This window comes from Chinchilla lanigera, unplaced genomic scaffold, assembly GCF_000276665.1.
Source record: "Chinchilla lanigera isolate Chin_1 unplaced genomic scaffold, ChiLan1.0 scaffold00051, whole genome shotgun sequence".
NCBI lineage: Eukaryota > Metazoa > Chordata > Mammalia > Rodentia > Chinchillidae > Chinchilla > Chinchilla lanigera.
This window is the reverse complement of record NW_004955452.1, coordinates 2,407,352-2,420,324: the sequence shown is the minus strand read 5'-3', so window position 1 is coordinate 2,420,324 and position 12,973 is coordinate 2,407,352. Positions and strand designations below refer to the sequence as shown.

General features: G+C 59.5%; 1 protein-coding gene across 2 annotated transcripts in view; it reads right to left on the bottom strand.

The window, feature by feature from the left end:
* LOC102007080 overlaps positions 1–12,973 on the bottom strand; it is a 44,637-nt gene that overhangs the window by 18,750 nt on the left and 12,914 nt on the right. For both annotated transcript variants that reach the window (XM_005394736.2, XM_005394737.2), the window contains exons 2-3: positions 3,406–3,563; positions 175–443 (exon numbers count right to left, since the gene is read on the bottom strand). In XM_005394736.2, coding sequence (XP_005394793.1) covers positions 175–443; positions 3,406–3,563 — 427 coding nt within the window. The remainder of the gene's footprint in view (positions 1–174; positions 444–3,405; positions 3,564–12,973) is intronic.

Below are 12,973 nucleotides of genomic sequence, written 5' to 3'. Positions count from 1 at the left end.
GCTCAGACTCCACTGGGTCCCCATGCCCAGAGCCTAGGCAAGGGAGGCACTGCCCCAGAGGGGCTCAGGCCTCACCCTGGGAGCCCCCAGCTGGGCCCTGGTGACTGGGTTTGGGGCAAAACCATTACTCGGCTTAATGAGGAGAAGGTGCCAAAGACACGTGTATTTACAAACCCGCCGCCGCCGCCACACCGCAGCCCCGGGAGGCTGCCAAGCGCACTGGCAGGTGGGCTTCCGAGCTGCCTCTGTCGGCGCCTCCAGGGGGCACCGTCCGAGCGGTGGACCTCCAGGGCTGCTGCAGACAGGCAGGTGCCACCCCTCGGAGCCGTCCCCACCCTGGCGGAGTCCAGCCGTGAGGTGAGGGCAGGGCTGCCGCAGAGGAACACTCAGGCCACCTCTGCGGCTCTCCCGCTCCATAACACAGAGGTCAGGCCCAGCCGCCGCTGTGGGGAGAAGAGGGTACAGGAAAGGTCAGACTGTCACACTGTCACCCAGACCCCTCCCCAGGATCACGTCCTGCTTCCGCTGCCCACTGTGTGACTCTCAGCAAATGACTTCAGCTCTCTTGTGCCTCAGCTTCCACAAACGTTAAGTGGGGATAGTGACAGCGCCAACCTCAGCAGTGTGGAAGAGCAGACATGGCGGCCGGGGTGCCTGACAAAGGACAGCCTGGCTCCCCGACTGGTTTGATAAGCATGAGCCGGTGTGCGCCAGCGGCTGTTTACACCGGCTTTTGCAAGATGGCACAGGCGGGGCCGGCCCAGTCAGCCTCCTGCTCGTGCCTGTCGCACCTCCGGGCCCTGCACAAGCTGTCCCCCCGCTGGGAAGTCCTTGCTGCTGTCCCTTTGCTCTCGGCACACTCTCACTGTCCCGCTGTCGTCTAGACCTCTGATTGTTTAATCCCCTTGGAAGACACCTGTGAGCATCCTCACAGTCTCATGGATCTCTCATGATTCTGAGAGGCAGATGTTCATGCTTTTCAGATGAGGAAACCAAGGCTTGGCAAGGGCTGTCAGTTAAATGTTGACCTTCCTCGCTGGGGACAGACAGGCCAGGGGGTTACCACCTGCACCATTCCCAAGCCCACCTACTTTCCTGTTATCCCCCCGCCCAACCTTGGGCCTCCGTCTCCAGGCCACGTGTTGTCCCAGATGAGCAGCCTGCATGCAGGAGCCCGGGGAGGCCCCAGGGATGGGCCGGTAGAGGCAGGAGGACGGGCCCAGGAGCCAGGGGAGCCGGGGGACCCACTGCCAAGTACTGGGGTGGGGAGGGCTATGCGCCTGTGTGCGCAGAGGCTTGACCCTCTGTCAGCCGGGGAGAAACTTCCAGAGGAATGTAAGCTATGAGGGAGGAGGGGAAGGCAGGCCCAGGCAGTCACCACGCACAGTGCCACGGGGAGGCGGTGGGGGAGGCGGTGGGCCAGGGAAGACCCCAGCCCACCCACCCCTGGAATCCCAGCAGTTCCTGAAGTCTGCCCCAGGAAGGCCCGTCTGCCTTCAGGGCTCTGCTCGGCTGGGCAGATGATTCAGGGAAGCCAGTGGGGCGTGTCTGACAGAACCAGCTTCCAACCCAGCCCAGCCTCCGGAAGTGGGACCTCAAGCATGACAGCTCCCAGCCTGAGCCTCAGTTTTCCCTTCTGCAAGCTCAGGGGCTGGGGATATAGCTCAGTGGCATAAGCACCTACCTGGCAAGTGCAAGGTCCTGAGTTTGATTTCTGGTACAAAAAAAAAAGTACCTTCTGCAAGCTCCAGCTCAGAATTATAGTGAAACACACAGGTGGCACCCAAAATATCTGGGCAGAGCAGACTCTCCAAGTGGTCGCAGTCCTGATGGCAGCAGTCCCCACAGAGCTCGTGGCCAGGCACAGCACCATGCTCTGGGCTTCACACTGTCCTCTGTACCCTCTGCCTCACGGTGGCATTAGGACACCTGTATGCCCACAGTTGCACTGGATAGGCGAGGAAACCATGACAAAGAGCTCACGGTGCTCCCAGGGACTTGCAGCGCCGCAGTGGGAGACCGCAGTCTGGCCCTACCCCATGTGCTGGCCCTTCTGGACCACAGGCTACGGCGGGAAGGTGCCCTGTTTCTGCATCCTTAGCCCCAAGCCCAGGGATCAAGGACAGCAGGGCTCGGGGACTTGTTGAAGGAACAGAGGTGCCCCCATAAATGATCCCTGAACCTCCATTACAGGGCCCCTGCCCCAGTGAACCCCCGGATTTGAGATCTATGCCACCATAGCTGGGCCTCCCTTTGCCAGTACAGACCTGGCCTCTCATCCCCAAGCCCCGCGCTGGCACTGAGGCTTTGTGAGAATGAAGCAGGTCCCCTTCCCTGGACCTCCCCTCCCCCTCTGGCAGGGGTGATGGGGCGGAGCCCTCTGACAAAGTGGGAGCTCCACCCGGCCACTGGTGGGGGTGGAACGAGAGGTGAGCCGGGGACTTCCTACCCCGCGGGGGGGGACTCCCACCACCATTCAGTGGTTTCTAAATCATCTTATAAAACCCAGGGATGACCCGTGGGCAGGGCGAGGAGGATGCAGGGAGCAGGAACGAGCAGGCAGCGACATAGCCCCTGCTGCCACCAGGCCCGAGCACAGCACACACGTGCACACATGTGCGCGCACGCCCTGTCGGTCTGGGGAGCCCCCGCACACCTGCCAAGCCAACCGCTCCTCTCCACACCGCGTTCCGAGGGCTGGGCCCCAGGAGCCTCATGAGGTGCCACCTGGGGCCTCGGGTCCTCAAAAGTCTCCCAAGGAGGTACCCCTGGGGGTTAGGGGAACCCAAGAGACACAATGGCATCCTGGTTTCAGAGCCCTGTCTGCTGTTGCTGCTCAGTTTTTGTTTTCCCGGTACTGGGAATCGAACTCACGACTTGGTGCTTGCCAGGCAGGCGCTGTGCCGCTGAGCTAAATCCCCAGCCCCGCCGCTCAGTTTTTGAAACTGCAGGTGTGCCCTTGGGAGGTGGAAGCCTGTGCCCCAAACTCTGGGCAGGCCACCAGGCCAGCAGGTCTCCCTGGTGGGTGGGAGGAGAGCATTTTAAAGATTCATTGACACCGGTTGAGGGCTGGGGGTGTGGTTCAGTGGTAAACCACTTGCCTCGAATGTGCAAGACCCTGGGTCCCATCCACAAGACACACACACACACACACACACACACAAAAAAAAATAATAATAATAATAATAATAATAAAGACACAGCCTGTAGCTAGCTCCTCCTAGAAAGCACACAGCACAGAGAATTGTCCCTCCGCTGGGCCTCGGCCAGCTTCGTGCTGCATCTTTGAGCTGGCCCAGGTCCCAGGGTGTGCTGCGCACTTTGCCCCATTCCCTTCCCTCCCCCTGTGGGACAGGTGTGCTCCTCCCACCCACAGGAGGAAGCAGAGAAAGGCAGGTGACTCACCAGGCCACACCTCAAGGAAGAAGTAGGGCTGAGGCCAGATCCCAGCTCTGTCCCACTCCAGACCAGCGCTCCTCTCTGGGGTGACAGCTGTGACCTTTGGCAGGTCGCCTGTGCCACCGACATTCTCTGTTGTGACCTGGTGGGAGGTCACGACTGTCCTGGGGGAAGGAAGGAGCCATTCAGCCTGTCTGAGTGATGATGACAGTGACGGTGACAGTAACGCTGGGGAGGAAGGAAACGATGAGCAAAACCAGGCCCAGGACCTCTGTGTCATGCTTGCAGCGGGAGAGAGAAGCCGGGACTCAGCCAAGGGGTCTGGGGCTCACTGCTGGAATGACCTCCACCTGCTGTGTGGCCTCTGCTGAGGCACCTCCGTCTCTGAGCTTGCTCGAATTCTTCGAGCCTGCAGTAGAGGTGAAAAGGGCCATTTCTTGCACTGCCATGGGCATTCAGGGCCACCAGGCAGGCAGAGTGCCCGGCACCCAGCAGGTGTCCAGTGATGGCTTTTTGCCTCTTCTATCCAGGATGTGAGGCCAAGACAATCTTTGCCCGAGCAGGTGGTGTCTCTGGGCACCATGATGGCAGAAAGGTGCCAGTAACTTCCATGGCCCTGCCCCAGCTTCCAAGGCTGCTCAGCAAAGCCCCAGGGGCTGTCACTGGCCAGCACCAGACATATGTCCCCACAGGCTGGTCCTGGCAGGGGAGGCAGGCGCAGAGCCCCACCAGTGCAGGGGCAGGAGAGCAGGTAAGGCCTGGATTCAACCCTGGGCCTGCCAGCCTGTGAATGGGACTCTGTGTCCTTTGAGGGGCTTCCTGGAATGACAGTAGCACTGGCTATCTCCGGGAGCTTCTGCGGAGCTGGGGAGCCAGGAGCTGAGACATCCTGGCTTGGAAAAGCCACAAGTACCAGCCTATCCACCATCACCCTCCCTGGTCACCTCCCAGCAAGCCGGAAGTACAGCTCCATCAGAGGAAGGGGGTGACAGCAAGGAGTCTGGGCGGGCGTCTCTGGAGGTGTGGATGTAGCACTAAGGAGCACCTAGAAGGGGATGGACGGACAGAAAGATGAACGGAAGGATGGATGGATGAATGAAGGGATGGATGGATAGATGGTTGGGTGAGTGGATGATGGGTGGGATGGACGGGTGGTTGGATGATGAGAGGATGGGTGGATGGGTAGATGGATGGATGGATGGATGGATGGGAGGATGGATGGATGGAAGGATGGATGGGTGGATGGAAGGATGGATGGGTGAGCAGATGATGGGTGGATGGATGATGAATGGGTGGGAGGGTGGGTGGATGGATGATGGGCAAGTGGATTGGACAGATTTGGATTCTGAAAATTCCGGTTATGGACACTTCTGCGGCAGCAGCTATCCATGTCCTACCTATATACACACCTCCCATGAGCTTTTACTGTAGATCCTATGGCTCCGCCTCCCTAGCCACGGAACATGCTGTGCCAGGGGGTCCAGCACAGCCTTTGCCAAACACAGACAGGAGCTGAAGGGCAAATGTCTGAAGCTCCTCATCCTGTAGAAGGACAACTCCGAGGCTTGCTCCCCTCGCTGTCCTGAGGTCCTCAGGGGAACCAAGTCCCGGTGGCCACTTGCTCACCGGCCCCCGACACGCCATCTGTGGGCTGCTCGCCCCTGTCCCATTTCCCGACTTCTCTCACTGCACATCCAAGAATCCCCGCACGCACCGCCTGCTCTCAGATCCTTGGCTCAGGTCTGCTTCCGGGGACCAGACTTAAGATAACGCTTCTGCCACCCACCTAGAGTCTCGGCCAAGTCATCCAGTTCCTGTGCTTCCGTCGCCTCATCTATAAAGTGGGTATCATCATTGAGCATCTGCCGCAGACCCACGGTGGGGAGTCGCAGGGTCTCCCTGTGCCCCGTGTCTTGCTGGTGCTGAAGGTGCAGAGAGAAGGGCAGCCAAGTCCTTGCCCCAGGAACTCCCCGAAGATGGAAATGAGGGGTTGGGTCCCAGCCACGGTGGGCGGGGGAGACGAGAATCAAATCCTAGCTTCCCACAGTCTCACTGTGTGCCCCCGTCCAGCTACACCTCGCTGGGTGGCTCTATTTACCCTTCTATTAGGGACACAACCAGAACCCACTTCCTGGGGCTTCTGTGAAGAGAAAGAGAAAACGCAAGAGGTGCGGCCGCCACGTGTGTGACACCGTGTGTGACAGGAGGAGAGCAGCGTCGCCATTGTTGAGGATGTGAGGCAATGGGAACCATGAGCCTGGGGGACTCAGCTCTGCTCAGGGGCTGAGGTGCCCTGGGAGCTCAGGGAAGGAAGGACCCTGGTGGCCCAAGGATGGGGCCACGATGAAGACAGCCTCCAGGGCCCTGAGCCCGGTCACCAAGGGCCACACAAGCTGAGAGGAGGCTGGCCATTTCCCTCAGCGGCCCCTTCTCCCCCAACTTCACCATCACCCTTGGGCTGGTCAGCCGTAACCCCAGTCTCAAGCTGTCGGTGGCTTCAGGAGCCCCACCCACAGCCAGCGCAGCAGGGACAGACAGGGCTTCCCCTGCCCCATGGGCCTGGTAGAAATACAGGGTCCTGGGCCCCAGATTCCAGATTTGGCGGCAGCAGGTGTGGGGTGGGCCCAGCCAGGTTAGGGAACTACTAATTTGTTCCCTCACACACTGCACCTTCCATGCGGGGAAGCTGAGGCCCAGAGAACTGACCCAGTACCTCTGCAGTATCCCGAGAAAGCAGGAAGGAGGGAGAAACTGGGACTTGGCCAAGGGGACCCGGGGTCATTCCTGCGGTGACCTCCGCCCTCCGTGTGGCCGCGGCCGAAGCACCTCCTTTGCTGAGCCTGCTCGCATTCCACCAGCCTGAAGTGGAGGTGAAAATGGCCACCACTGGCTCTGACGTGTGCATTCGGGAACACCAGGCAGGCAGAGTGCCCGGCAGATGCCCACCGATGGCTTTCTGCTCCCTCCGTCCAGGGTGTGAGGCCAAGACAATCTTTGCCCAAGCAGGTGGTGTCTCTGGGAGCCAGGTCGCCAAGAGGGAACTCCTGGGCCTGGTGCTCACCCAGCGCCCGCGCCCCTGGGGACACCAGCCTGACAGCGCAGGGGCAGAGTCCTGCTCCGGGAGGCCTGGCTGCCAGCCCCTCTGCCCGCTCTAGGGAGACTCACGGCTCTGGAAGCTCTGGCACACGTGAGCCCAGGGAGCCTCCCAGAGCCTCTGTGACACTCAGCAGGGGGCAGAGCAGGGCTGCGGGGCAGAGGGCCCAACCTGATGCCTCCACGTTTCTCTGGCAGAATGGCGTTCTCCTGAATAGTAGCCCACGTGCAGAGAATTCCTTAGCACGGGCCCCCCGCTGCCGAGGGAGGAGTGGGGGTGTACCTGCAGCTCTGCCTGACAAATGCCCCGGCAAGTCCCAGCACAGGGCCTGCCCGCCTGCCCGGAACAGGGAGGGAGGTGGTGGCAGCTGGCCAGGTGGGGATCCAGACACTGCTGGGCAGCCTGTGCCCCGCACCAGTCACGGCTACAGCTGCCAGAACCTTCTCCTTCTCTTCTTCTCCTCCTCCCCTTCCTCCTCCTTCTCCTCTGGAGAGCAGGAATGTGGCTGCCAACTTTTCATGTATGCACACACACGCAGGAGCACACACATGTGTGTGTGTGCGCACACACACACACAGACACACACACAGCTGAGCATACTTAAGCCCAGCCCTGCTGGGCCAATGTCCCCAGGCACCAGCCCGCTAGGAAGGGACATACACTGTTGAGCCCTCTGCTGGAGCTCCAAAAGAAGCCAAGGAACTTACACAAGAGCTAAGTTCCGATTCCAACACTTTCTCTTAAGTCACTGTGTGACCTTGGACTCTACCTTTCTGGGTCTCACTTTCCCCACCTGTCAAATGGGAATAACATTGTGTAATTAAAGGTGCCTGTGGATGCCCGCCAGCGCTGCGCACTCACTAGAGAGACCTGGGATTTGGCAAACAAGCCAGGCTGCCTTGTCCACAACACATGTACGTGGTCGGATTGATTCGATCAAAGAGCGCTTAGTGGGTGAGTTTGAGACTAATGATTCCTGCTTTTTCGGCCTCAGTATTTCCCCTTGTAAAATGAGCCGGTTAGGACACAGCCCCTGACATTCCTTCCATAAGCACCTTGCGCTGCATAGGTGATATTCAAGCAACATTTTGCTGCTACTGAGAGAAAAGGCGGAAAGATGGGAGTTTCAAGATGGTGGTGTCTGAGCAAAAGGAACATACGCCGAGAGTGAAATCTCAGGTGCCGGAAATTTCAAGGCCAGCAGAGCAAAATTCAAGGCCAGCAAAGATTCTTCACCTAGCTGTCTGCCCTCTGTCACAGAGGCTGTTGGCACTGGACAAGATAAATTACCGCTTATGGGCTGTGTGGCCTTGGCCCAGTTGTCAAGCACCTTGCTCCGCTGGTCCCCTTTTCTGTAACTGAGGGGTGTTCGTCCTGGTTCCCAGGGGCAGCTCTCGGAGTTAGGAAATCACAGATGTGGTCCACAGGCTTGGCAGGGTTGCCTCTTCCAAGAGCTCCTCTTGCTCCAGCACTCTGTGCTGAACTCTGGGCTTGGGCTAAATGGGGATGGCAGGAGCCCAAGAGTTGAGACTCCTGCCCTTCAGGGCCTCACATTCTAGGCAGGGGGAACAGGGAAAGGCAGAAAATAAGACCGAGACAGGATGGGATATGGGGCCCCTGGGAAGCTCTCTTGGGGGAGCTGAGAACTCCACAGCAGCCATGCAGGGATCAAAGCAGAAACACACCAAGCAGAAGCAGTCTGTGCAAAGGTCCTGGGGCAGAGACCAGCTTGAGGGTTTGAACGAAAGGCTTGTTGGGGCTAGAGATAGTCAAGTAACAGTGAGGTCTGAGGAAGCACACATGGGGCCCTGGAGGCCACTAAGCTCCCCATCACCTTCATTCCATCCCAAATCTTCACCCGCTTCCCTGGTAGCACCCCAAGACCCAGAGCCCACAGGCCAGAGCCCAAAGCCTCCTCCTGGGAAGTGGGCCACACACAGAGGGCTTTTCCCAGATGTGGAGAAGCTGCTGAGTCGTTTTTCCCGGCGTGAGGAGCAATGGCTCCCTCCTCGGAGCAGGGATGCGCAGAGGCGTGCGGCCCCTTGGGGAGCCTCCGAGACAGTCCCAGCCTGAACAGGCTCGGCCCCAGGGCTGGGGATTAGACGCTGCAGGGCAGGGGTGGGATTAGGACAAATCCCCACAGCGCTTAGCCAGGCAGCGCTTTCCCTGCCCGGGCCGCCGGCCTGGAAAGCCCCCTCGGCTGAACTCACCCTGTTTGGGGGCTAAGCCCTTGTCCCTTCCTGTCCACCAGTGAAGAGGGCTATGGAGGCAAGACCCCTGGCCGAAGCCCTGGAGAGTGGGAGGTCCCAACTCTTCTTTCTCCCCCATGACCTGCTCAGAAAACTCCAAGCCAGAGCCTCCAACCGCGTTCAGTCCCGTTCACCCTGTTCCACACTGCACAATCCTACTCCTGGGGAAGCCTCTGTGCATTAACCTCCTCTAAGGACTACTGTACAAAAGCAAGTCTGAGTCACAAATGTGCCCCTCAATGGGTTTGCACACACTGCACACACCCACGTGAGAAACTTCCACAACCCACTTCCACCCTCTCCTGCTAACCCCACCCTGTCCACCCAAGGCTCACTGCTGTCTTGACTTTGGTCACTGTGGATTGGCTTTGCAGCCTGTGCGCTGCCTGTGTGCTCAGTCACAGCCCATGCTGTTTTGTCTGGCCTCCTTCAGCCAGCTCGTGTGGGACTGGGCTGCTGCAGCCTTGCAGGGATAACTTGCTCCCTCTCAGTGCTGTGTAATATTCCACCCTGGACTGCACTGTGTCTGTGGATAAGCTGGAGCACTTTCCTCCAGAGGGAGTGTAGCTGTGATCTACTGCTGTGTAACAAGTGATCCCCAGACAAAGGAACTCCATCACAACGACAAGCATTCACCATCTCCTAGTTTCTATAGGTCAGGACCCCAGCTGCAGCTGTGCTGAGTGGCTCCAGCGCAGGCTCTGAGGCCCTTCAGGGGATGGAATTTTACCTAAGACGCCCCATCCCTGTACGTGGCTGTCTGATCACTCGTCCTGTGACCTCAGCGAGGGGTCTAGGGCAGGGAGATTGGGAGATTGGGAAGATGGGGAAACTTCTCTGCTAAGCCTTGCGTGTTCCCTGCATCCCAGCAGGGTGTGGACAGAGACATGGTCACCTGTGACTGTGTTCTGGGCACCTGGGGCCCTGCGCACAGGGCCTCCGTGCCATGGTCCTGGAACATGGCTCCACCTCAGAGTGCCTGGCCGGCAGAATGGGTGAGCCGTGAAGAACACAGCGCTCTACACAGTGACGGTCGAAGTCAGGGCCGAGCACAGGGCTGGGAGGCTACACCAGGGCACCCGCTTTGCAAGTGGTAAGGGACGGAACTGGGCTCTGAGGGGTGAAGCCCACGGAGGGGTCAGCAGAATTCGAGAGCCCTTGTCCCGCTGCCCAAGGCCAGAGAAGGCCCAGAGCTCTCCACTGTCAGGCGGGGTGCTGCCCTCGGGGCCGGGGAGGCTGCTGCTGAATTTTTAGGTTCTTTTTTTTTTTTTTCTTTAACTGGGGACTGAAACTGAGCTACACACCCAGCCCTTCCTTTCTTTTTTCTTTTCTTTAATTCTTTTTTTTTTTAGTTTTATTTTTATTTTGAGACAAGGTCTCATTAAGTTGCTAAGGTACCCAGGTATCTGCCTCAGCCTCCCTCTGTGCTGGGATTACGGACACGCAGACAAGTTGTAAGCCAAGAAATAACGTAAGGCACTTTGTTTTTAAACATGTAGGGAACACACTCTTTAGGGCCTTCCCAGCTCCCCTCAATCTGGTGGCCCCTCCTTCCTAGCCCGGGAGACCCCACTCCGAAGGGGCCTGGGTTGCGCACTGCCTGGCTGTGAGGCCCGAGCCAGCTGGCTTTCCCACCCTGGGCCTCAATTTTCCCTGCAGGGAAGATCAAACCTGCTGGGTTTTCCACTGGAGTGGATGAGGGCAGAGGCTGTGCACCTGCCCAGTGCCTGGCACACGGCCTGCTTCGCGGGGGACAGGGCTTGGCAGCGCCCCCACCAGGCTGCCCTGCCAGCCCTCAGAATCCGGGGACGTCATCATGGACCGCTCTCTTCCCACCCACCAGCGTTGACCCCCGTGGCTTCTTCCTCCCCTACGCTCCTCACCAGCTCTCGGGGTCCGAGGGTGAGAGGGGCCATGTGAACGTGACCAACCTGGCGGCCAGCCGCTGTCAGGCCGCACCGGGGTCACCGCCACACAGAGGTCATCCGGACAGATGCCGTCGGTAGCCCTCAGCATCTCTGTCACAGTTTAGGGCCCCTAAGGCACTGGCCACAGAGCCAGGTGCTCTGTGCAGACGCTTGGCTCGGATCCACGCAAGAATCCGGGGCCAGGGGTGTCACTTAACCGCAACTTGAGCGCGAAGAAACCAAGGGACAGGGAGACAATCGTATTTGCTCAGGGTCACACGACGGGACGGGAGCCCAGGTTCACCTCTTTGAAGCGTCAGCCCGTGGCACATGCGTGTGCTCCCTCACACACTGGGCACATCCTGCCGCCATCCCTCACAAGGACGCTGGACTCCACGCTGCTTCTGGCGTTTCTGGTGCTCTGAAGCTCGCCAGGAGTGTTGCGTGTCATCCTCATTGCATGCCAGGGAGGAGGCCCTGCAGGACGCCAAAGTGGAGGCCCGGCAGCCGGAGTCACGTGCCCTAGGTCACTGGCGGAGCTGGGCGCTGAACCCAGAGCTCCTGGAACTTGGCACCATCCCGGAGCTCGGAGACGGGGTGAGTCCACTACTGCTTCCCACAACATCTTGAGATGAGTTGGCTGGGACCCCCCGCGCCACCTGGCCCTGGCCCTGTTGACCCAGCCTTCCCCTCCCTGGCCTCCGGGGCACCCTCTTGCCCACGAAGCCCCACCCTCAGCTTCCCGGGCCCCAGGCTCTTCTTCCTTTCTTCTTTCACTCTGAGCCAAGCAGGTTAAAAACACGCCAAAAATGAGCCCCTCTCGCTTTAGTGCACTCACATAATGTGTGGCAAAAGAGGCTGCATTAATCGCTCGGGACCCACATTTTTCAGTGACATTAATCTCTAGCCGGAAAAGCCTCTCGGGACGGTTCTTTTCAGTCTGAAGGCACTTAACGTGGGCCAGGGGAGCAGGGGGGGCCGCCTGGAATTCCTCTCTGCCTCCCAGCACCACACCCTCCAGCCCAGCCCGCCGGCTTCCCTGGTTATGGCAGGCAGGCGGGCGGGGGAGACACCTGCAGGGGACCGGGGACAGGGGGAGGGTGCTGAATGAGCCAGTGTGCCACACGCATGCACACTCACACACACACATGCACCCAGTGTGCCCGTGCAAAAGTGAGGAGCCTGGGGCTCAGCTCACACTTGTCCCTAGGACGAGCAGCAGCGTGCACGCCAGGTCTGTGCACACCCTGCACTCTCTTTGGAGAATGGGCTTTGGTGCACACCAGCGACCACGGTCCACGGTGTCCCCGGGTGTGCCACGGCAGGAGTGTATGAAAATGAACGTGTGCAAGAGTGAGCGTGTGTCCATGGGAACTCACTGAGAACAAGTGCTATGGCTGATTCTGCGTGTCCACAGGTGTGAGGAAGACGGCAATCGGGCCAGGGCGAACTGGCAGGAGGCGTTGCCCTGCAGGCGTGTGCGTCTGACAGACGGGCACACGAGAATGTCACACTGGTTCCCGAGCCAGGTGACAGCGAGACAGGAGTGAAAAAGGGCGCAGGCTGCAGACTCTGACTGCCCCATTCGCAGGGGCTGATCTCGCGTCGGCAGCTTCTCATTGGTGGGTGGGAGTAGACCCTGGCGGCAGTGTCGATATCCACACCACGGGAACTGACCAGGGCCACACGCATCGAGGCTTGCTTTCACCCCGTGCCCATGAAATCACAGCCCGTGTGTGCTGACCTGTGTGTGCACGTATGTGCACCTCTGTACCCCGAATTAGCGCCAAAACTGTCGTAGAAGCACATAGGACCAGACCACAGCCTGAGAGAAGGGACAGGGGAGAGGGCGACGGAGGCAACGTGAAGGGTTTGCATCACTCCCGCGGGTGGAGCCTTCCCAGCCGCGGCGTGGGCAACCCTCCAAAAACGAGAACAGCGGCCTCGGAAAGAAAGGCGCTCGCGTGGACACAGACACCGCCATGCTCCCCTCCCCGCACTGAATGCTGTCAAACCCACCTGCAGCAAGAGGCGCGGCCCAGGGAGGCAGGGACACCCTGGGCCGGGTGGCCGGGGTGGGGAAAGGCTGGCCAGGGATTGGAGGAGAACTACAGCCCCCAGGGAGCTGCGCATCCTCGAACAAGTGGCTTAGCCTTCCTGGGCCTCAGCTAACTTACTGTGACGTGGGGATCCTGACACCACCCTCCCAGGTTTTGCTGTTTAACATGTGTGTAAGTGGACCCTAAAAATGAAAAAGCCCTTGAGACAGCATGCGGCAAGGCGGGTACTTTATTATGTCGGCGTTATGGGCAGAAGGACTGAGC